The following is a 24,978-nucleotide window of genomic DNA, read 5'->3' as shown; positions in this document are numbered from 1 at the left end:
GAAATATGTTTAGAAAATTGCAATCTTTCTGAAAGCATATTTGCTGTGTAGGAGGGAGTGGTCTCGGTTTGTGCTACATGCTTTCATTTTTCTGACTTTGCTCGTAGATAGTCAGCATTATTGCTTCTTCGTTGGTCTGTTTCCCAAAGGTTGTTGTTAACATTTTTTATTTTCCTGAATGCCGAAGGGTATTTGAAGTGGAAAGAGGAGATATTTTGTGGATCAGATTTGACCTCTGAGGTTTCAAGAAAGTATATGATCATTTTTATGGTTTTGGGCATGACCAGTGAGCATTTCCTCTGCGTCTGGGACATATAATTGCAAGCTGATTTGTTTGTTGTTGTCTAAGTAAAGAGTACCAGCCTTTGGTTTGTTTGCATGTGTGTTTCCCCTGGTCCTAGTGACGTGAGAGATGGATGGCTCTCAGTCATCAGTCGCCTCCCTGTTCTTCATTAGAGCATTGAGGGCAAGGGCCATGAGTTTTTCCGCATTCTGTCTTTATCCCCTAATGCCTGGCACATAGATAGTGTTGGGTGCAGATTGCTGAACACGTTAGATGAGATATTGGAGAAGGTGGTAAAAGAATTCAAAGGATAAACTACTGGTTATTATGTCTGTTCCAAAACTGACGTGTAAACAAAACATTGTTTCCCCCTCCTATGAAATTTTTATTCGAATCGTGTTGGGTTGGAGTTTGGTACTCACCCTTTTCACTTTAAGCCCTTGACTTCACACTTGCCCTGTTGGATTAAGTTCTAAGGAGGAGTTTATTAGGGAGGCTGTTCATAGTGGGAATTGGGAAGAATGTGAAAACCCCCTAATGTTCCCTGAAGTTAGAAGGTTGTTTTTGGAAGCTGTTATGTTTGGCTAAGGCAGAGATAATATAGCTTTAGAGAAGCCATTTTTCTTGGAAAATAACTAGCATAGTAGACTTAGAAGATGTGAACAGTTGTAATCAAAGGCACACGAATCTTACTTTGGAGTTGTTGCTTTTATTTGAGTTAACTCTCAAGTCTGTTATTGGGAGGGGCTCTGGAAATTCAGAGAAGGGGCTAGAAAGAATCTTAAGAAGATAGTAACGCTGTGAGATATCCCGAGACATTTTCCAAGGCTATCCAAATTATTTTTTTTTCCAGGTGGAAATAATTTTTACTATAGGTTCTTTGTCTTCTAAATTAATTTCATGCTGTAAAGTGCCTTTTGTACAATTGTACCCCATTATATGTTGTCCACTAGGGTACCCTTTTTTTTTAAACAGGAGAAAACAATTGGTGTACAGAAAGTATAGTTCATCTTATGCATTCTGACATTTTTTATTATTGCTGTTGTAGAAAAATTCCAAACCATATGCTAGCAGAGGTCAAAACTATGTAATTCTTTTATCACTCATACCTTTTTTCCTGTGGCTTGTGAGAAGTTTTCAGGGTTAAAGTATGAGTAAGGGATTCATTTAACAAGTGTTATTTTAGGGAAAAAAATATGAGGAAGTGACAAAGTAAAATCAATTTCTCTCTCTCTTTTTTCTCCTAGCATTTTTGAAACGTCGGGGCTGTTGGAGTGGTTGGATTTTCCCTGGAATTGAGTGAGAAATTCAGAAGACTGAAGCCCAGGCTTACTGTCTACCTTTCACGGAGGCCTAGCCGTGAGAGGACAGAAGAAGGCACGTGGCGAATCATGACAGCTGACAAAGACAAAGACAAAGACAAAGAGAAGGACCGGGACCGAGACCGGGACCGAGAGAGAGAGAAAAGAGACAAAGCCAGAGAGAGCGAGAATTCCAGGCCACGCCGGAGCTGTACCTTGGAAGGAGGTGCCAAAAATTATGCTGAGAGTGATCACAGTGAAGATGAGGACAATGACAACAGTGCCACCACAGAGGAGTCCACGAAGAAGAACAAAAAGAAGCCACCGAAAAAAAAATCTCGCTACGAAAGGACAGACACTGGCGAGATAACATCCTACATCACGGAGGATGATGTTGTCTACAGGCCAGGAGGTGAGGAGCGCTGTTGTGTCGGGGTCTTTGCAAGGTGTTGGGGTGTGTGTTGGGGGGAGGGGGTGCCGGCCCAGCACGCAGGTGATTTTTGCCTGGTAGGGCAGGCGTGGAGCCCAGAAGGGTAGGAGGTAGTTTGGGTGGGCAAACGCACGGTGGCGAGCGTGCTGACCCGCTCCCGGACGGCGGGGTTCACCGCGGCCTGCCTGTGTGGGCCCCCACGCGGCCTCTGTCCCGGCCTGCGCGCCTGCCGGTTCTCCCCGCGCGTCCTCGTGCGCATCCTCGCGCTGCTGCTTCTCTCCGCTGACCTGCACCGTCTGCTCGGTGGTCGTCATCTCTGCCTTCTTCACACGGGCTAGGATGTAGCGGCTCTGGGGGCACAAGTAAACCTTAAGGTTCTTGGGGACAGGAAACGTTACATTGGCTGCAGAGGAGACCAGAAGCCAGAGACATACTTCCCACGGCCTTCAGACTAAGGTTTATTTCTCCTCATAACCCCCGTTACTGCAGGATCGAGCTTCGGGTTCTCTAACCAGTGATAGTAGGGGAAGCCGAGTAAACTGCTTCGCTTTCTCAGGAAACAGACTATGCGCAGTCAGCGCACTGAGGGTTTCTAGCGCCGCTCAGAGGACACAGAGGGCCGCTGTGCATATGAGATGCGGGGAAACACGGGATGCACGGCCTGCTGGGCACAAGCAGAGCTTTTCTTTTCATTCAGTGTAGTGTATGTGTTAAGATACTTTTCTTACAGAAGTCAGTAAAACTAGCTAAAAATCATTTTGTTTGAATTACTTGTAGTGCTGAGGAATGACATGAATTTCATATGAGCTGTAATTAACAGATTAAAAGCTTCCCAGTTTGCCCTGGCTCGTGTGGCTCAGTGGATTGAGAGCCAGCCTGCAAACTGAGAGGTCACTGGTTCCATTCCCGGTCAGGTTACAGGCCTGGGTTGCAGGCCAGGTCCCTGGTGGGGATGCACGAGAGGCAGCTGATCGATGTTTCCTTCCCTCTCTTTCTCCCTCCCTCCCTCTCTCTCTAAAAATAAATAAATAAAATCTTTAAAAATAAAAAGTCTCCCATTTTGATGTTTTTCCAGGAAACAGAGATCATAAGGCGATCGCTGTGCCATTAACCTGGTACAGTTTGAGGACTGGCACTGTTTTGAACTTTACATAAAGTACCATTCTCCCCCACTCCCCCCCAAGGAATTAGTTTTGAATTTCTAAAGACTCAGTATTAGAACTTAGAGACAAACTTGTATTCACAACTACAGCTTCTTGGTTGATATTATTGGAAGGTGTTTATGTAATGGCAAATTATCAAAGTGGAGGTTGTAGAGAGATTAAAGCTCTGCCGTAGAGATTTAATAATGTATAGGTTACCCCGTTGTCGGTATCTTTGATCCAGACTTAGATATTGGGCCGTGAGGATTCCTTAGCCTCCAAAGACTGTCTCTTTACAGAGTTAGCGCAGGTTCTTGCTGTAGACCTATTTAGTTTTAGGTCACGAGGAAGGAGCAGAATGTGCTAAATATAGATTATAGTGTGATAACTGGAGATAAGATCTTACTGTATCATTTTTTCTTGATACATACTAATTCAGTGTAGTAATGTGATCCTTTGGATCATTGTCAGAAGGCCAGCCTTTTCCAACGGCAGGTTACCCCAGTGTCAGCGGCGATACTTCCCTCAAATGTTGGTAGTCAAATACCTGTGGGAAACGCTGCACACAGGGCCCTCTCCTGAGAGAGTCATAATTCGTGACTCAGAGACGTCCTGCAGTGATGGAAACTTCCTTAATAATAAACAAACCAGCACAAATACCCCAACCTTGCCCTTGTCTCTGTTTATGGGTCTGTGGCACACAGTTCCTTCTGAATATCTCCCTAAGAAAAGCCAGTTTTGAGAAAACTAGTCTGTGATCTGTTGCATATTCGTAATGCATCTTCTACTGGATGATAGGAAGTCCTTCCTGCTTGATGTCGAGGGAGGTCCTAAGGGCTTATTTACAAAATGTTTTGGGAAGAACTGAGGACCCTTGTGAAATGTGGAAAACAGCTCTCTTTGGATGCTAAATATGTTGGTATGAAAGATCTATAGAAACCAAAAGTGACTACTTCGTGCAAAGGGCTCCTCACGCGTGGGTGGGTGATGTTGCTGTGACCTGGGGTTTACCCCCTGCCAGGTCCCCTGGATGCCTGACTCCTTGGCAAGGAGATTGTCTCTGACCTCATCAGTGGCTTCTTTTCATTTGGGGGATGCATGTGAAGCTAAATGACTTAGTTGTCTTCTCACAAAAGCTTCTTTCTAAATGAAGGGTTGTTAAATATTGCCTGTTCTTTAGGTTTACCTAAACTGAAGTCAGGAGGGTACTATGATTAGGTTCTCATAGGGGACTGGATTTTTCTGCTTTCCTTTGTCTTCCTCTCTGGTCTTTTTCTTCCTCGTGCAGAGTAAAGAGTCACATCTTTTGTTAGGGATGAAAACCCGCTATCCTCGCCCACTTGCAGAGATGTGGGCTTGGCTGTATCTTAATGTTTGGGTGGGAACTCTACGGGACATCGTAAGGGGTTTCCTCAGTGTATTATTGGTTGTTGAATGGTAGCTCTTTTATGCTCATTTGCTTCTGTAGGATATAAAGCACAGACTTTTCCTTTTGCTTCGTACTTTTCTGAATTGGTTTTAATACTCAGATTAAGTGTAAATTATAGGTACCTCCCAAAATAGCATTGAGAATGAGCCCAGTAGTGAGTGATACTGTGAGGATAAAAATAGACTGTTATGTAACTATTTCTTATCCTAGGGGAACAGGTCTATAATCAGATTATATGGTCTGAGAAGAATGAGATTTTACTGACAAATTGGGTATTATTTAGAATTTAACACTAGTTAAGGTTTAACACAACCAGCTTTTTTGACCCAGCTCCTTATCTCTGAGTTATGTTTACTTTGTTCATAGTAACTCAGCATAATAGACTTTTATTTTATTTTATTTTTTAAGTATGTTGATTACACTGTTACAGTCGTCCCATTTTCCCCACTTGGCTCCCCTCCACCCAATACTCGCCTTCCTTCCACAATCACCCCACCCCCTTAGTGCATGTCCATGGGTTGTGGATATAAGTTCTTCGGCTTCTCCATTTCCTATATTATTCTTAACATCTCTCTGTCTATTTTGTTCCTACCAATTATGCTTCTTAATTCCTGTACCATTTCCCCATTTCTCTCCCTTCCCGCTCCCAGCTGATAACCTGCCAAAAAATCTATATACATATGATTCTGTTCCTGTTCTGGTTGTTTGCTTAGTTTGTTTTTGTTTTTTAGATTCAGTTGTTGATAGTTGTGAATTTGTTGTCTTTTTAATGTACATAGTTCTGATCATCTTTTTCTTAAAATAAGTCCCATTAACATTTCCTGTAATAATGACTTAGTGATGATGACCTCCTTCAGCTTTACCCTGTCTGGGAAGCACTTTATCTGCCCTTACCTTCTAAATGGTAGCTTTGCTGGATAGAATGATCTAGGCTGTAGGTCCTTGCTTTTCATCATTTTGAATACTTCTTGTCAGTCCCTTCTTGCCTGCAAAGTTTCTTTTGAGAAAATCAGCTCATAGTCTTATAGGAACTCCTTTGTAGGGAACTCTTTGCTTTTCTCTTGCTGCCTTCCAGATTCTCTCTTTATCTTTAATGTTTGGTATTTTAATTATGATGTGTCTTGGTGTGGTTCTCTTTGGGTCCAACTTGTTTGGGACTCTCTGTGCTTCCTGGATTTGTATGTCTATTTCTTTCACCAAATTTGAGAAGTTTTCTTTCATTATTTTTTTTCAAATAAGTTTTTAATTTTTTGCTCTTCCTCTTCTCCTTCTGGCACCCCAATGATTCGGATGTTGGCATGTTTAAAGTTGTCCCAGAGGTTCCTAAGCCTGTCCTTGTTTTTTTCAATTCTAGTTTCTTCTTTTTGTTCTGGTTAAATGTTTATCTCTTTCTTATGTTGCAAATCATTGATTTGAATCCCACTTTCTTCCCTTCACTGTTGGTTCCCTACATATTTTTCTTTATTTCACTTGGTGTAACCTTCATTGCTTCCTTTATTTATTTATTTATTTATTTTTGTACTCAAGGAGTTCTCTTAGTATCCTGATAACCAGTGTTTTGAACTCTTCATCTGATAATTTGGTTTTCTCCATTTCATTTAGTTCTTTTTCTGGGGTTTTGTTCTGTTCTTTCATCTGGGCCATATTTCTTTGTCTCCTCAATTTAGCAGCCTCCCTGTGTTTGTAGAGCTGCTTTTACTCCCTGCCTTAGTAGTGTGGCCTAGTGTGGAAAAGGCACCTGTAAATTATGTGGGGCGGAGCCTTAGGTAATTGACAGGGTGGGGCCACCTGCTTCCCCACTTTGTGGCTCTGGTAAGGGGCTCTGAGAGGGGACAGTGCCACTGCCTGGCTTACGACGATTTGCCTGGTTCACACCCGGTTTCCAATCATTTCACCCACTTCCTGTATGCTGTTGGCAGCATTCCAGTTGCTGTTTTCTGTCTTTTTCTGTTGCTGTTTTAGGATTGATGTGTCCTCCATAAAAGCAGCAAGTCGGATTTTGTTTTTTATTGTATTCCTGGCATCCATGGCAAAAAAAATCTTTCAGAAATCTATTGACTGATGAATGATGTCAAAATTAGAATAATGCTTCTGGAAGTCTATTTTGAATAATTTATTTCCCAATGAGTGATTTAACAGACTTTTTCTATAATTAAAAAAAAAAACATACGAGAAACTTTGAGGGGCCCTATTATATATTGCCCCTGTGTCTAATCTAACTTCTTTGCTGTCAGTCGTTACTCTGAGATGATTGTCACAACAACAAAATGATTTATTACACAGCTGTGCCCATTCAGACTTCCCTTTTGGGCTTCTTTAAGCATAGCATACTGATTTCTAAAGTTTGCTGTGGGTAGCATACTAATTTCTTTATTCTATCTTCTCCAGTTTAATTGAGATATAATTGACATATAAAATTGTTTGTACAGTGCAGTGCTTTTATATATGTGTGTATTATAGAATAATTACCTCAAGCGTCCATAGTCTCACATAGTTACATTTTGTTTTGTGGTGAGAACTTTAAAACTTGACTCTTATGACACTCAGATATACAGTGCACTGTTGTTAGTTATGGTCATCATGCTATACATCATGTCCCTTGAAGTTATTCATCTTATCATTGGAAGTTGGTACCCCTTGGCTATCTTCACCCACATCCTATGAGCACCGCCCCCCCTAAATAACTGTAATCTTTTCTCTGTTCTTATGAGTTTGATATTTTTAGATTCCATAGATAAATGAGATCATACAATGTTTGTCTTTCCCCTTCTGAGTTTTTCACTTAGCAAAATGCCCTCAGGTTCATCCATGTTCTTGCAGATGGCAGGATTTTCTTCCTTTTTTATGACTGAATATATTCCATTGTATATACACCATGGCTTCTTTATTCACGCTTCCTTCAATGGATACTTAGGCCGCTTCGATGTCTTGGCTATTGTAAATAATGCTGAAATAAACACAGGGGTGCAGATATCTTTTTGAGGTGGTGTGAGAAATGCTCACAATGAAACACCGGGACACGGGACTTGAGCAGCAAAGCGAGGCGTTTACTCGTGAGTCTGCAGTCGGGCGCACCGCCAGCTAGGGGCATGTGCATGCCAAGTAGACAAAGAAAACTCGTCGTCGGCGGCGGCGGCAGCCGTCCGTCTCGAGAGACGATGGTGTAGCTTCTTAAGAGTCTATCTGCACCGCCGAGAATGGCTATGCAGTCCGACTTGGGAGTGACACGATATCTATCTCCTCCCGTGTTGAATCGACATATTGCGATGATGCTGGGGTGTCCTCTCCAGTGAAGCTGAAGCTACAGAGCCTGGGCAGGGTGATATGGAGGGTCTGCTGTTGCCCATGCAGCAGACCCCCCCTCTCTTCGCAGCTGAAGGGTCCAAGGGAAAGACGGAGTCAATACAGCTTGGCTTCAGGTGCGCCGCAGGAGTTGCCGGTGTTGACTACAACGTCAAACCGCCTTAGGGACTCCGGCTCCGGATTTTCTGTCGGGGTTTACTCCCTTAGCCTTTCCCCTGAAGAGGTATGCCGCAAGGCAGCGGAGGTGTTTTGGAATCAGAGTTTTCCTTCTCTGATGTGCCCTGACTGGAAGATCGAACCAGCGACACTTAGCTCGCAGGCCGACGCTCAATCCACTGAGCCAAACCAGCCAGGGTGCAAAGAAAACTGGTTCTATGATAATGTGATTAGCTCCCCCTCCCCTCCCCTTCTCCCCTGTTTCTCCACTACTGGTTAATCCGGGTTCACAATCTGACTGATTAACTACTTAACTCAGGGTGTGATTAACTAAGGATAATCTAGTTACAGGTCTTTCTCCAACTTATTTGCAAAGTTATCTAGCTACGTCTTTCCACATCTCTGTGTTGGTGACAACAGTCTTCCTCCTTTTGATCCCAGAGATAGGTGTGAGGAGCTGCGGAATGCCCTTTCCTGGCCCCTTTTCCATGATTCATCTGTTCAATTATCTCCTACTGGTTTGAGAGTCACTGGTTTGCTTCTTTAGCCCTAGCAGTAGTGACTTCATTTCCATCAGTTATATACCCAGTGGAACTTTCAGGATTGATTACATGGTAGTGATATGTTTGCTTTTTTGAGGAACCTCTATACTGTTTTCCACAGTAGCGTACAGTTTACATTCCCATTGGTAGTGTGTCCGTTCCCTTCAGTTAGATACTGCTGCCGACTAAGCAGGCAAAAATTCACATTATTGGGTGGTGGTGTTTTAATTTTGGCACTTTGGTTTTGTTCTTTCACTAAAGAAACATGTTCTTTAAAAAGTGATTATTAAGCTGGTTCTCCATTTCTTGTATTCTGTCATATCAACTATGATTTTGTTTCACTTTCTGGAGTATTTACCTCCGGTGTTATTACTAGAATAACAAACCTTCATTACATACGAGATGGACAAAATCAAGATCAGGAACTTTCGGGTTTGGTATATTCGTGTACCTTCTACCTTTTGAACGAAGTATGAAATTTTACATGAAGATAAAATTAAAGACAAAGAAATTTTAAGTTTGTGGTTTATGAGACCTTAGGTGAAGTAAACATTTCTCCTTTTGGTTTCCAAGTTTTTCTCATTATTGTTAGTAATTAGGGACTTGAACTGAAAAAGGACCTAGAACCTAGAATTGATTATACACTGAACATTGAGGTGTTAATTTCTTTTGATGTAAATGGAATTTAAGCCAGACAAAATCCAAAATAAACAAAATGAAACCTGGGGATCTAGCGTGAATCAAAATTGAAGTTAAAAGTAGATCGGTGAATCAAGTATAATGCTGAGTGGACACAAAGAGTGTAGTGCCTTATGATTCCTTTTATGTGAAGTTTAAAACCAGGCAAGCAGATCTTTATAGTGTTTTGAAGTCAGGATAGTAGTTACACTCAGGCACTGGTATCTGGAAGATTTTTTACTGAGCAGTTGGTCTCTGACCTGCTGAGAGGCTGAATTCTGGTTTTAAAGTCTTGATTCTCTGAGAGCTTATATATTGCAATTACTCAGACAAACATTTCCTCTTAAAAATTAAGCAAAAAACCCAACAACTGGCTTTGGTGTTTCAGGACAAGTGTTTTGGGGAAATAAAAGCTAATTTGATCTTTAACTTTTTATTATCCATGTCTCTTGTATCTGGTTGGCTGAAAGTTCATTTGTTTTTTTTCTCCTAAGATGGCTCTAGTAGCACTTAGAGGTCTTTAACATCATTTGAAACAATTTTGCTAGATTGTCTTGTGACAGCTGTCGTATCAGCGTGCATTTAAAAAAACATCAATATTGGTGAACTTTTGTGTGGCTATTTTAATACTGAAGATGAAAGAAAACATACAACAGTTTTGGCATATTATGCTTTATTAGCTCAGGAAAGGTAAAAAACCCAGTGGAGATGCCAGAAAGGACTTGTGCAGTGTATGGAGAAGGCGCTGTGACTGAGCAAACGTGTCAAAAGTGGTTTATGGAGTTTCCTGCTGGAGATTTCTTGCTGGATGATTCTCCATGGTCAGGTAGACCAGCTGGAGTTGATAGTGATAAAATCGAGACATTAATTGAGAACAGTCAACATTGTATAGACCACAGGGAGATAGCCAACGCATTCGAAGTATACAAATCAGTAAGTTTCTTGGTGAAGATGAAACGTGGGTCTTTTATTTTACGGGAAAAACTGTACGGACTTTTTGGCCAACCTAACAGAGGAATCTTAGTTGGATGTGGCGTGCAAAAGCGGGTCTCTGCTTGAGGCACTCTTTTCCTGGGATAGGCTGCAGCTTTTTCTGACGCTTGCAAGGGCATTTCTGTGTAACAGGAAACATGAGTTCTGGCGTAAAGGAACCTTTAGGCCCTGCTTGAATTAAAGTGGTTTGGCATGTGTTACAAGTTCCTTTAAACTTCATAACCTAATACTAAGCTGCTTAAAGCCTTTCAGTGGGTGCTTGTGACCTGTAGGCTCCAATCCAAAGTCTTCACCTGGCACACCAGATTTGCTGTGAGGTCACTGCATGTCTGCACAATCATCTTGAGACCTTTTCTTTGGGAGGGAGCACGGTGAGCCGTTGTATTAGTTTGCTAGGGCTGACGTACCCCAGTCCCACAGACTACGTTAGCTTACAACAGAAATATATTTGTCTTATAGTGTGTAGGCTAGAAGTCCCAGTTCCAGGCATGGGCAAGCTCACGCTCCCTCCCCTGAAGGTGCTAGGAAAGGAACCGTTTCCCGCCTCTCCTGGCTTCTGGTAGTTCCTCGACTTGCGCTAGCAGCCCGCACACGGCATTCTCTCTGCCCGCCTCTGTGTCCGAAGCTCTCCTTTTTGTAAGGACAGGAAGACAACACGTGCTCGCTCCGTACCGCTTCATTAGGGGACTCACACAGTGCCAGATTCGTTAAGAACTTGGAACAACATATGGAGGTTTACAAATAGTTTGTTTTGCTACGTATGTGATAGGTAAATAGAAGGGTGATGTCAGTGGGATGTACAATTTGTGCTGGTTCATGTGCTATTTTTCCCGGGAGGAGGACTGAGAACAGAGAATTCTAATGTATAATTACGTGGTGTGATGTAGGGTTGGTTATATTTTAGCAGAAAAGGAAAAATCAGGTGAGAATTTAAACCTTCAGTTTGGCCTTTGCACTGGTAAGAGCCCTTTCATCTTTATTTAAAATGAAATGAAAAAAAGGAGCACCTTCACCCTGGGGTTCCCTCTGGAGAGATGCACCCCAACTATTCTCTCTTAACTGTGGCAGGTTAGGTTGCCTTGCCTGCTCTGCTCGCCTTCACAGAAGCCCCATGTTAGTCTGCGTTATTTTGGTGCCTTCAAGCCAGCATCTGTAGTTTCTATGAATTTTAAATGCTCTGTAAGGCATCGTCCAGCCACTCTGGGGTGCCTGCTTGTGCTGTCTTATTTCATGAGGTTATAATTATTGATTATTAAAAAGATAGTAATCTGATTTCAGAGTTGCATGGGTTTTGAGTTATCTGTCCTTTTCTCCCGGTGGCAAGGAAAAAGAAATCGTTCATTTTAAACATGCAGTTTGAAATAAAGAGAGTTGGTTTGTTTCCCAAAACCAATTCCCTGGCAATTAAGGCATAATCAGAAAAACAAACACCCAAATAGCCTCTGCTAGGCCAGGCTGGCCTTAGGCTGCACCCAGAATTCCTTTCCCTTTTTTAAAGTTCTGTCCTTGGGCCTTATGCTGTATTTTATATCCTTTTATTTTCAGTGAATTATTTATTTATTTATTTTTTGCTCAACATGAGGTCTCCCAGGAACATATATGTTGTGTTATAGCAGAACTGTCTCCATGAGAAAAAATGAGCCAAAAATTGTAGTGCAGAACCGTGTATTCTAAAACAGATGGGGATTTGTATTATGTGCGGCCATACATAAAGGAAGAAATGTTATTATGATACTGGCAAGAAATGTTAAATGGTAATTCTTTGAAGGTATTTTTATGAGCAATTAATAATCAAACTCAGGAATGTAGCTTTCTAAAAATCTCCCTATTGTAGTTTCCTGGCTTCCACTCTTCCACCTCTCGTCCATGCAGTCCCCAACTCCAGAAATCGTTGACCCCACAAGGACCTCCAGTCCATGGGGCTCACCATTTTTCCCAGTCCCTCACCCTCTGAAGCCTCACACCTGGTTTAAATACCTCCATTTCCTTTTCTCTGGTGTCGGTTTCCCTGCTGCTCTGCTCCAGAAGGGCCGGGTCTTTTTTTTTTTTAAGCTCATTGATGTATCCCCAGGTGCCTAGAAAAGTGTCTGGGCACCTAACTCATCTGTTCCCAAATATTTATTACCCTGGGCAGGGATAGTGGCCCCAGACCGAGTGTTTGCCCTGTGCGTACTGGCTGGCCTCTCTTGAATAGCATTATTTCAGCTGTGCTTCCTTCAGGAGCTGGGCAGTAATACGTGTGTGCAGAGACTGATGGGAGGACTTTCTTGGGAAGGGGCCTCAGGTTTGGTATTTGTTATAGGAAGGACTATCCGAAGTTCAAACCCGAAGTTCCCTTTGGTTTAAAAAGTTGGTGCCCTGGCCAGAGTGAACGTTGGAGCGTCGCCCCATACACCCAAAGGCTGAGGGTTTGCTTCTTGGTCAGGACGCATACCTAAGTTGCAGGTTTGGTCCCTGGTCCAGGCATGTACAGGAGGTAGCGAATTGGTACTAATTTCTTGCGTTGCTGTTTCTCTCCCTCCCTTCCTCTCAATGAAAAAATGTCCTTCGGTGAGGATTAAAAAAAATATTAAATAAAAAAATAAAAACTTGGTATTCAGTTTGTTGAAATTATAAATTGAAATATACTGCTCAATTTTTAAAAACATAGAGCTTATAAATCTCATTCCTTTTATAAATTAAATTTTGACATTCACTTTCAAGGGATTTTTGAATTATGATTAGTAGTCTTGTTTATAAAGTAGTTCTTCAACATTTAGACTTGCTTATTAGATAAAATAATTTAATATTTGATTTCTCTTGTTCAGGGATCTATTCCTATTTATATAAACCTTACCAAGTATGTAACTTTTCATATAAATGAAATAAATTATACCCATGGATGAAATAAACCTAAAAAGATGTCCTAGATATTTCAGTGCTGTGCATAAATTCACTTAGATTTCAGTACTGACTGCACGCCTGAATCCAGTTTTCACACAGAGGCAATCTATTGCAGGCCACCCAATGCCACCACTGGGTGGGGAGATGCCAGGGCACACAGTCTCTGTGCCCTTGCTTCTTCATCAGTAAAATGGGGGTCACAGAACCCACCTCAAGGGCTGTAGTGGGTATTAAATGAGTGTACCACACACGTATAACCTGTGGGCTTCTTGAGATAGGTCCAAGCATAATAAAATCCTTGGTAAGGGTTGCTTTTTAAAATTGGAATACAAGGCTGTTGTTCTAAGCCAAATTATTTTAACTATTAATATAAAAAGAAAATAATATCAGCTATTTCCTGATTTTTTAAAAATTGACCTCCAAAATGTTGATGCACTTTTAATTCTTGAATCTTTTTTAACTTAATTCTTAAGCTTCATGGAAATAAAGATACGTATCAATTTAAGGAGAAAAATACCACCGCAGTTAATTGGGGTTACTTATTTTATAATCTAAGTTGAAAAGATATATACCTTCTAAAGGAAGATATTTACAGTCACTAAAGTCTCCATCTTCAAAACTCCAAAAGGACTTCTGGTCAAGATGGAGGCATAGGTAGACATGCTTTGCTTCCTCGCGCAACCATAGAACTGCAACCAGATCCCAAAGCTGGTAACACCCAGAACCATCAGAAGATCGAGCTGTATGGAATCTGACAACCAAGAATTTAAAGAAGAGCCATTCGTTCAGACGGGCAGGAGGGACGGGGCCGCAGAGGTGGGCACAGGCAGCCTAGTGGGGAAAGGCGGTGGCAGCAGTGTTGGTGGTGGGATTGGTGGGAGGGATAACTTGGCAGCCAGCGATCTCAGTCCCAGGTCAGACCACACAGCCCAGGGTTCCAGCACCAGGAGGACAGAACCCTGTTACCTCTGCCCGTAAAAGCCAATAGCAGTTAGAGTGGCAGAAGAAACTGCTGGATTTTCGCCCCTTAAAGGGCCAGCACAGTCTTAGTACATTCACAAACCACCTGCTCTGGAATTCACCGCAGGGGTAGCAGCTGGAAGGACACCAGTCACACACAGGAAGGGGGTGAAGTGACTAGAAACAGGGCAAGTGCAGGGTGAACTGCCAGAAGCCAGGTGGTGGCATTGTCCCCTCTCTGAACCCTCGCCAAGTAGCCACAAAGTGGAGAAGCGGGTTACCTTGCCCTGGCAATCACCTGAGGCTCCGCCCCACACAGTTTACAGGTGCCTTTTCTACACTAGGCCACGCTGCTAAGGCAGGGAGTCAAAGCAGCTCTACCTAATACACAGAAACACACACGGGGAGGCTGCAGAATTGAGGAGGCAAAGAAATATGACCCAGGTGAAAGAACAGAACAAAACCCCAGAAAAAGAACTAAATGAAATGGAGATACCCAAAATATCATATGCAGAGTTCAAAACACTGGTTATCAGGATGCTCAGAATTCCTTGAGTACGAAAAAACAAAATAAAGAAATGAAGGTTACACCAAGTGAAATAAAAAATAATCCACAGGAAACTGACAGAGAAGGGAAGGAAGCGGGGTTCAAATCAATGATTTGGAACATAAGGAAGAAATAAACATTCAAACAGAACAGCAAGAAGAAACAAGAGTTAACAACAACAACAAAAGGCTAAAACAAACTAACAAAAAAACTGAGGATAGGCTTAGGGACCTCTAGGACATCTCCAAACGTGACAACATCTGAATCATGGGGATGCTGGAAGGAGAAGAGGAAGAGCAAGGAATTGAAATTTACTTGAAAAAACAATGAAAGAAAACTTCCCAAATTTGGCGAAGGAAATAGACATACAAGTCCAGGAAGCACAGGAGTCCCAAGGAGGTTGGGCCCAAAGAGAACCACACCAAGACATAGCATAATTAAAATGCCGAAGGTTAAAGATAAAGAATCTTAAAAGCAGCAAGAGAAAAGAAGTTAGTTATCTACAAAGGAATTCCCATAAAACTACCAGCTGATTATCAAAAAAACACTTTGCAGGCAAGAAGGGACTGGCAAGCAGTATTCAATGTGATGAAAAGCAAGGACCTACAACCTAGATTACTCTATCCAGCAAAGCCATCATTTAGAACAGAAGGGCAGATGAAGTGCTTCCCAGACTAGGTAAAGCTAAAGGAGTTCATCATCACCAAGCCATTATTACATGAAATGTTAAAGGGACCTATTCTAAGAAAAAGAAGATCAAAACCATGAACTGTAAAAAGTCAACCAATTCACAACTATCGACAACTGAATCTAAAAAACTAAGCAGTGTTTTCAGCTCCAATAAAATACATGATGAGCAACTTGGAGGTATGACTTTAGGGCACCCTGTTACCCCTTGTGAAGGCATTGGCTGGCGGGTTTATTTTGTAAGCCTCAGGCCTGAATGTTTGACAGTAATAACCTCTAGAAAAGTTTTTGAGCATTTTACAAATGGAAAGTTTCCGAGCAAATTTGTCTTTATTGAATAAAAGTCCATAAACATTGTAATATTTTACATTGTAAAATTTATATTATCAGTTGAGCTGTTTTACTTACTTAGTGACTAGAGCAGTGACCAGCAAACTTTTTCTGTAAAGGCGAGAGAGTAAATATTGTCAACTTCTGCTGTAGGCCATAGGTCTCTGTTGGAACTATTCAGCGCTGTCCTTGTTGGGAAAGCGGCAACAGACAAGACATAACTGAGTGGGCTTGGCTGTTTACCAACAAGACTTTATTTATGGGCACTGAAATTTGAATTTTATATAATTTTGATGTGTCAAGGAATATCACCTCTCCCAAACATTAAAAACTGTAAAAAGCGTGTACTGCTTGTAGGCCTTACGAAAACAGACCAGACTTGTGGCCACAGTGCCCTGCCACTTCTGCTCTGCAGGGTTCCTGCTCCGTCTCTAGTTCTGCCTATTTTTAAAATCCTTAAAATTCTTTCATCATCTAATATTTTATGGTACACTTTAAAATATAATTTGTGGCCCGGCTGGTGTGGCTCAGTGGATTGAGTGCAGGCCTGTGAGCCAAAGGGTCGCAGGTTTGATTCCCAGTCGGGGCACAGGCTTGGGTTGTGGGCCAGGTCCCCAGTTGGGGGCACGCGAGAGGCAACCACACATTGATGTTTCTCTCCCTTTCTCCCTCCCTTCCCCCCTCTCTAGAATAAATAAATAAAATCTTTAAATTAAAAAAATTGAAATATAACTTGGTTTGATTTGTTCAGTTAAATTAAAAAATAGTTTTTACTTGTTTGTATTGTTGAAACTGTGTAGGTTTAGGTTGTAACTTTTTCTGCCTTCTTAGCAAACTCTGTTAAGCATGGAATGACATCTCCCTACCCTGGTAATTCCGTATGTATTCATCTCCAGAAGCTTGCCAGTGAAGCTCTATCCCTGGCAAGCAGTTGCCACCCCAAATGATGCCACTTTGAAACCATGTGCATTCCTTTCTGTTTTCTTTTTGAAAGAGTGTTTGTGCCTATATTCCATACAGAATTTGAATAGATACTGAATGAGGAAAATGACCTAGTTAAGATGTCACCATTATAAACTGGCACATATCCTGAGTACCTTCAGACACCTTTCTTACTACCTCACGGTTGTGGGATACGTTTTGGGAATCTTGTTGCTTGATTGGTTGGTTGTATAATCAAGCTAACTGGAGCCCTCCTCTGTTCAGCACAGAGCCCGGAGGAACTGAATTAACGGGGTAGCACTGGGAGCTGCAGTGGGCGGGTTGGGGGCTGGTTTTTTTTTTTTTTTTTTTTTCAGTCTCCAAGCTGGATGGCTACGGTCAGCCTCGTGGATTGTGACAAAGAGTCCCAATCACAGTGGAACAAGATTTATATTTACCTAGAGTCTAATTGGACTGAGGTTTCCTGCAGTTATGTTAAAACCCTCTGCCCTTTTGCTTAGTGAACAGGCTTTTGAACTCCTAAGCTCTGGAGGTTTAGTTTTTGCTGGCTCAATTAATTGTTAAATGTTCCCCTTATTATAATTATCCATTGATGCCTTGCTTTGTAGTAGCTGAGGAAATTGCTGAAAGAGTTGTTTAACCTGTTATACTCTATCGGTTTTGTAAAAAGAGCTTTGTAAAAGGAAACAATTTTGATTTGAAGTGGCATGGAGGTGTTTGAGTTGGATAACATCGTTTAAATGGCAACGCAGGGATTTGGTCTGCTTGTGACAGCGGTGGGCCTTTACTTGACACTGACCCATGTGTCTGTCATCTTTCCAGACAGTGCCTTCTATTTATTCTGCCAGCTTCACCAGCTGAGAAAGCCGGAGTCTCCATAATAGAAAATATTGTCTGTGAATATAAAGATGGAGCAGTATATTGTGTTTGTTGATTACTTTAAAATGTATGTGCATAAGAATGATTTCCTTTTGCAAATCATTTAAATACTTCAGAACTTAGGTGCATGAATTTTGCTTTGGAGATAACTGAATACCTTAAATACTTGGAAAAATAAAAATACATGATTTTCTTTTCTACTCCCTTATATGTTTGTATTAGTATAAATGTCGTAATGAGATTTTAAGTACCATAGAATAGATTGGGGTAGGTAAATTACTTGGTTCTTTTAAGTTACTGCTTAAAATGCTTGGAAATTGATAAACTTCTAAAGTTACTTTACCGAGTCTATTAAAATGATACATAAAGACTATCATTATGTATGTATTAACTATCCAGTCCTTTAAGTTTTTTCATTATTTCATCATTAAACACATGCTCAAACTAATTAAGCAACGTGCTATATGCTACATATGAAAGATATTCCATGTTTGTTTGCTCATTTAACCCATAAATTTATTTTCTCATCTCTAAATTTCCTTCTTCAGTTGCCTTTGCAGGGAATACTTTTTAATGATGTAAAGTGTGGTAGTCTAACGTGTAAAAAAATTGTGAAGGGCAGAAGGGTTGTTTTACGTTCCCGTTGAAGGCTGTAGGCATTGCTGTGTGTGTGCTGGGCAGAGGTTGCTGCTTGACAGATGGTGTGTTAGTGTCTCACTTTCGATCAATTGATAGCGGTTTATATAGTAAAAAAATGGGAGGGGAGTGGCTTTGAGTATGGCTGTAAGTTTCTTTTAAAAGAAAAAATAGAGTGCTTTTATATACAGATTTTAAATATTATTTCAGTCTCTTGTTTTTCATTCTTAGCTTTTCCATTAACATTTTAATTTGTGCTCCATTTAGTGAATGTATGTGTCAGTGCTGGTTCTAAGGCAGGCTATTGTTAGGTGGTGTTTAGTTTTCAGGCTACTTGTCCTGAAAACCCCTTTGTGCTGGTATTATAAAACAGAGGTAATGTGCAGTTACCAAACTGATTTAGGGAATGTTAATAATACTTCGCATAATTATAATACTTTCCCTTTAGTAGAGGGGAAGAAGACGTCACCAGCAGGTCTCCCCTGGTGTGTTGTGTTTTTACATTGTCAGAGCAGTGTAACTGAAAAGCAGTGTTTGCGTGGGGTCCGCATTTGAGAAGTAGCCCTGGCAGCACTCAGTGTTAGGGGCGTCCTGCTTCTCCTCTCCAGGGCATTGTCTCACCTCAGGCTCCAAGCCAGGCACGGAGACTTGGTCTCCGGTTTGCTCTCTGTCCTGGCCGGGAGATCTTTTGAGAGAGAAAAGCCCTGGATTATCTTTTTGGCAAGGGAGAATGCTTTTGAAGTTTGCAGCAACTGTCTGAAAAATAGATCTTTGACATTGTGGAGTGCAGTCTTTCAAAAAATTGCATTTGGCATTCAGATTGTGATTGGTAGAAGCTAGTTGTTTGTAGAGGCCATCCGTTCTGTCATGTGTTTTTCTTGTGTTATTTCCCGGCTGCTAGGATGCTCAGCGCTATGGCATTTGCTACACTGACGTACGGATTTCCAACTCTGTGTGCACTATTGTTCCTGCAACCCAACCTCTTTAATGGTTACAGGTGGCCCGTTTTTACGTCTCTTCCCTGAACTCACCTGTTGCTTTTGCCTTTGCCCTATGATTGCATTTATGATATTTGGTAATAGGCCTTTAGTTTTATTTCTCCCCCATATTTTCCCTCTTGCATTTGTTCTTTTGATGAACAAATAATACATTTAAAAAATTGTAGTATCAGGTAAGCAAAATTAGAGCATTAAAACCACTAAACTACTGTTCAGTATTTTGTTATATGGTCAGTTTCCTTAGTAAACACACATGGAGTTACGCTATTCAGCATTCTGTAATATGTGTGTGTGTGTGTGTGTGTGTAACTTAACATTTCTGTTTTGAATTTATTGTCATGTCAGTAATTCTAAATATAAATCATGATTGCTGCTTAGTATGCCATTAATACTGGAGTTCTTAACCTGGGGACCATGGTCGACCTAGTGGACTCTGAATAGAATCCCTGACTGTGAACTTGGGTGGGTAAAAATTACATCTTAATTTTTACTAATTCATTACATTTCACATGACAGTCAGCATTTGCTTCAATTGTGAAAGTAGACAATATGCCATAGTAATATTGGCAGTACCTGTACCATCAATATAAATTATAAATATTCTTATAGTTCAGGTAGAGAAAAACATCTCAAAATGTTTATCACAACTTTGAAATTATGAAGGTTATTAAGGGAATAACCTCTAATAAATCTTATTCCATGAATCAGTAAAGAGTACATATATGTAAATTGTGGTAAGTAGTCAATACATGTTTTCGTAAATTCAAAACACACATTTATTTACTTATTTATTTAGAGAATGGGCGTGTAGATTGCTGAAGGCATCCGTGGCACAAAAACATTAGGCACGCCCGCAGCAAGGGGTAGATAGCATAATGGATCAAGTTACAGATTTTGGGTTCTTTTCGGGTAGTCTCCATTGTAAACAACAGTGGTGAATGTTTATTCATGTCTGTTTGCTTTCTTCAGGAGTAGAGTTGTTGAATTAAAGGGTCCTAAGGAATTTTAATGTGTTGCCATGACAGTTTGTTCTAACAGGCTCTGGGGTACCATAGGCTTCTCGCCTCTGCAAGTGACTGAGTTTGCAGTTTTGAAATCAGGAGTATTCTCTAGGTAGAACAAGAGGCTTTATGTTATCTTTGGATAGTAAATCTTCACCTCAGAGAATGGATCGGGCACATTTGTGTGCTCTGTTTTTTACCCACAGTTAATGGTGTGGAAAGGAAGAGATAAAGTTGTGACATTAGAGAGAATATCTTCTTTTTAGTGTGAAGTAAAATATGGAATATAGTCTGAGAACTTAGTATAGTATGAATTCTGGTCAGCTTTAACTTTTATAAATGATACAGTGTTCTGGCAAATTTGGTTATCAATGGTCCCTGAATTTGTGTTGGAGGAGCAGCCACATGCTCTCTAGGAAGTCCTAAAATCGAATGCATAGAGAAGTGGACAGGACAGGGAGCCTGCGTGGTGCCAGCAGACCCCATGAGCCTGCCCTTGACCCCAGATGCCCGTCAGTTTGCAGGAGAAGTTACCTCGCTTATTCCTATGTGTAAAGCCTTGGAGTGAGTCCTACTAGGAACTTGGCTTAGCTGTGAAGTTTCTTCAGGAGGCAGTTGTGGACTTTATTCTGCCTTATTTTATCTCCCACTGGCTAATCAAGGTATTTTAGTCTCTCTAAGTCAAGGTCTCTGTCCTGTGTTTTTATACTCTTGATAAGCTCATCTGTTTGTTCCTAGCTTTCTTTACTAAAAAATATTGGAATATTTTCTCCAAATCATTGTTCTGGTGTCACTCCGTTAATGAATATAGTTTAACTGTTTTGCCCCGTTTTTAAGTAATTTGAAGATATTTGCATACAATGGCCAGAAACACCGAAGGGTGAACAGCCAAAGGCTTTGTTATGCGGTTGTGTGTGGCCTCCGTTCCCATCCTCAGCTAGTGATCCATCTGGTGCTCCACCTCCGGCTGATACGTTTGCCTTCAGGCTAGCAGGAAGGGTAAGAAGAGCGAGGCCTCCCAGTTTCCAGAAGTTGCGATACTGTGCCTACTTCTGTTCCGTGACCACAGTTCGTCAGAGGCCCAAGCTCGCTGGGAGGGAGCCTGCGAAACGTGGCCTTTTGTCCAAGGCCATAGGCCCTGCTCAGCATCATATGTTCTGTTTTTAAGGAAGAAGAGCAGAATGAATATTATGCGCAGCCAGCAGTCTCTGCTACAGAGTCTGAAAAACAAGTACAAATAAAAGTATTAAAGACATATAGATATTTGTTTTCGTGCCTCGCTCTAATATTATCAGATGATGACCTTATCAAGAGAAGGACAGTATTTTTATATTCAGTATCTCTAGCACTTAGCTGGCACATAGGTGGTACCCATCAGTCTGTGTGTACATGTTTTATGAATTTATGGTTTTGTTCCTTGTAGAATATATTTGTCTTCATTTTTTAGCTTTCATGTCATCTTGACAAGATTAGCCTGTTACCTTTTCATTTAAAATGGAGAAATCTTAATTCCCTCACCCTCCAAGCCTGATTAATTTTGTCTCAGCAGATGTTCAAAACGTGATTTTTCCAAGGCACGCATTACAGAAAGCGAACTTCCGTTGCGCGTCGTACTGGCCCAGACCAGCTGCCCTCGTTTGCTGAAGTGCGTGGTGGATACAGTTTTGTGTAGGAAGCGTCCAGAGCTGCTTATGGCCCAAACAATAAACGAAATCCTGGTCTCATTTTAGAAATCAAGCGACATTTAGATACTTTAAATACTGCGACCTTTTCAGATCTTTGCTAATTTTAATTATAAAAGTGGCAGGTGGATGGCAGACGAGATCCCACCTACTCCCCCACCCAAATACTTTTTAGCTTGACAGTGATGTATGTGGTATAAAGCAAAGTAAGTACATGTAGAATCCTAAGTAGATAGATACTTGGAAATAGTTGTGTAGGTGGAATTGTTTTTCTTTCCAAATACCTGTGAATACTTATAAAAAGACATTTTAAATTCATAGTTGGCTAAAGATCTTTGGTGATAATCTGAGGTCTCATTATTCAGTCATGTGTAAGTGACTAGATACTTTTAATTATTCTTAAAATAAGCGATGGTTACCGTAACAACAAAAACCCAGAGAAAACAAGAATGACGTATGGAGGGCTGGGAGGAAGGGGTATGAGGAGAGGAAGAGGGTCATGGGACACGATTTACTCGCCCTTAGCAGTTCCTAGAAATTAAAGCAAATGATTACATTTGAAGTCCACTGAGACCAATTGGCTTTGAATAAACTAGTTGAATTTAATGAGGTATGTTAGAAGCCAGCCATAGTATTAGTAGTGTTTTATTAATAAGCCGATAACATAAAAGTGCAGTTTTCTCTGTGTGTAACTTTGTGCAGTGTTTTTGGTGGAGATAAGGTGGAGGGCAAGACACAAAAATAGAGTTCTAGCCCTTGATGCCTTTACAGGGAGAAATTATCATTCAAGTAATGTGCTGTGTTAGTAACAGGCAGGAGGGGCAGATACCCACTGAGAGGACAGATTATAAGTTTGTGACATTGAGGTAGACATGAGGACCATAGCGGCTTTGATTTGTGTCCTGGAAGTTGGGCAGAAGTGCAGTAGGACTGGTAGAGGAGGAATGTCTCCAGCAGAGGCAACAGCGTGTGGCAGTTGATGGGAGGGGGCATGATTGGAGCGTCCTTATCGGAGAATCAGCAACCAGCTGAGCAGGTGGAGACTGTCACGCTGATAAAGGAATGGAAAGGCTACCTTGGGTTCTCCTTTACTGTCTTGTTTTTTTGAAAATTGCAGTCTGTCAGTCTGTGGCCCTGGTGGTTATAGTTCGGGGGAAGCAAATTCTGGCTGGTTTCCTTATTATTATTTGGGTCTTGATTGGTTAAATTTCTCTTAAGGTGCTTTTTTCCATGCCCTTTTCTCCTTTAGGGATCTCTTTCACAGCTGTGTGGATGCTTAGGTGAAAGACTAATCTAATGACTAAAAACAAAAATGACTCATGGGATCATTGGTTAGCCTGGTAAATAAAACCCAGGAATAAATTTCTGTTAAACAGAATACCAGTCTCAGACGTTTTTCAGCACAATATTTACTAATATGTGCTGTGTGCTATGATTGTTTGTTTAAATCCATATGGTAAGTTTAATAAATTTCACTTAATGTTCACTACAGTTGTGATTGATTTGAAATATATAAGGAAATCATCCAATAGTAAAAAAACGTATGTGGCAGAAAGTTTTAATCTTTAGTTTTACTAGCTTAGAAAACCAATTGTAATTGAGCATCTCTTTTCAGACTGACAATTAACTTTCATTTCCCTTGCTCTTAGTTATAATTTAAGTCCTAATTCTTTATAGAAAGCTAGTAGTAAATATTTGAGTGGGAAGAAATATTAAATGAACATATACATTAGTCTTACAAGGAAAGCTTACAAAATATGTATGCTTATGAAGTACCAAAAACGTAATTGGCATGGAAATTTTGTAGCCTCATGTTTGAACTGTGGAACAGTTGCTTTTACAAAATTGAGAACTGCAGACTAAAATTAACTGTCATTAATTTCATTGAATAGAAATATGTTCCATTTACTGTACAATCCAGAGCCAGGCTTGAATGAGTTTAAATAGATGAAATCTAAATTATACTGACAGTCCATTAAACAGAAGCAGAAAACCTGTAAAGAAAATGGATTCACTCTGATACCAGTTTATAATAAAATCATTTGCCAAATAAGAATTATAGCCAGGCATTCTGAATTCTCCTGTGTATTTCCAGCGAGCACTGCAAATTGGTTGAACCGTTTACTGTGAAGCCCGGGCTTTCAGCGCGTTGTTTTCTGAAAAGGAACAAGAGGTGTTGCTTGAAATCTGCTCTGCAGGCTGCGACGCCAGATGATCAGACTAGCGATTCGTTTCTTGTCAGCCTTGTGAGGAGAGAAGACTCTCCCCTCTGGCCTGCCTGCCCCTGGTGATTCTTGTTCTGTGAAGACAGACGTAGTGTTCCTAGGAGTGTTTGAACTGTCTCCACATTGATTTCCTAAGTGTACTATTCCAGTCATGTTCCAGTGATCATCTGTGTGTTAAGGACCCGTGGGCGTCCCCATTAGCGATCATCGTCTACGTAACAGGGGTTTTGTAGCGGAGTTTGTTTATTGTGATAGAGTTCACTGGATTGAGGGTAGGCTGTTGCCTCCTTCTCAGGCATTAGGAGGGTAGGTGAGTGTCCCACCCCCGTGCCTCTCATGCCCTGGATACTTGGCTCCATAGGGCAAATGGCCGTCACTGATGCTTAACATAGCTTCCGCCTGCCCTCGTTCCCTGTGTTTTCTTACAGTACATGAGCTCTGCACAAACACAGTAGTTAGAAGTATCAGAGAGGTCTGCATCATGTAATGGAGTTTGTATGTTAAGCTGTTTAGAATCTTTTTCCATAATAGGGATTCAGTATAGGTTACAGGGAGAGCTTTTTCAGGAACATTTTCAAAATAAAATGTGATGCGAGTGTAATGCATGAGCGTGTAATGCAGGTGTCAAACCATGGCTGACTTTTAGAATATCGGCATAATAATAAGATTGCTGCTGCTGGCAGGATACTCCTGCTTTTTCATGTTTAACAGAGTTCTCACGTCCATATGATTGATTGGGGGAGGGGGGCTTGCCGCAGCAGGTCTTCCAAAATACGTGCATCACTTCTTAGTTAGGAAGATAGTCTTGGATCAGTCTTTCAGCTTTTGACACATTGGAAGATTTTTCTCTCTCCTAGAGGAGAAAAGAAAAATGTGGGAAATTTAAACAAAAGCCTTTTGTTTATTATGACCTGCCCCCCCAACACACACACATACACACTTGGTTTTTCT

General features: G+C 41.1%; 1 protein-coding gene across 1 annotated transcript in view; it reads left to right on the top strand.

The window, feature by feature from the left end:
* Positions 1 to 24,978, top strand: part of RERE (arginine-glutamic acid dipeptide repeats) — a 370,885-nt gene that overhangs the window by 144,124 nt on the left and 201,783 nt on the right. Inside the window, exon 2 of the mRNA XM_090268534.1 lies at positions 1,531 to 1,996. Within this exon, the coding sequence (XP_090124660.1) occupies positions 1,675 to 1,996 (322 nt within the window). The 5' untranslated portion in view covers positions 1,531 to 1,674. The remainder of the gene's footprint in view (positions 1 to 1,530; positions 1,997 to 24,978) is intronic.

Source organism: Furipterus horrens, unplaced genomic scaffold (genome assembly GCF_987537825.1).
Source record: "Furipterus horrens unplaced genomic scaffold, mFurHor1.1.pri manual_scaffold_3, whole genome shotgun sequence".
NCBI lineage: Eukaryota > Metazoa > Chordata > Mammalia > Chiroptera > Furipteridae > Furipterus > Furipterus horrens.
The sequence above is the reverse complement of the archived record's forward strand: the minus strand, read 5'-3'. Positions and strand labels throughout refer to the sequence as shown.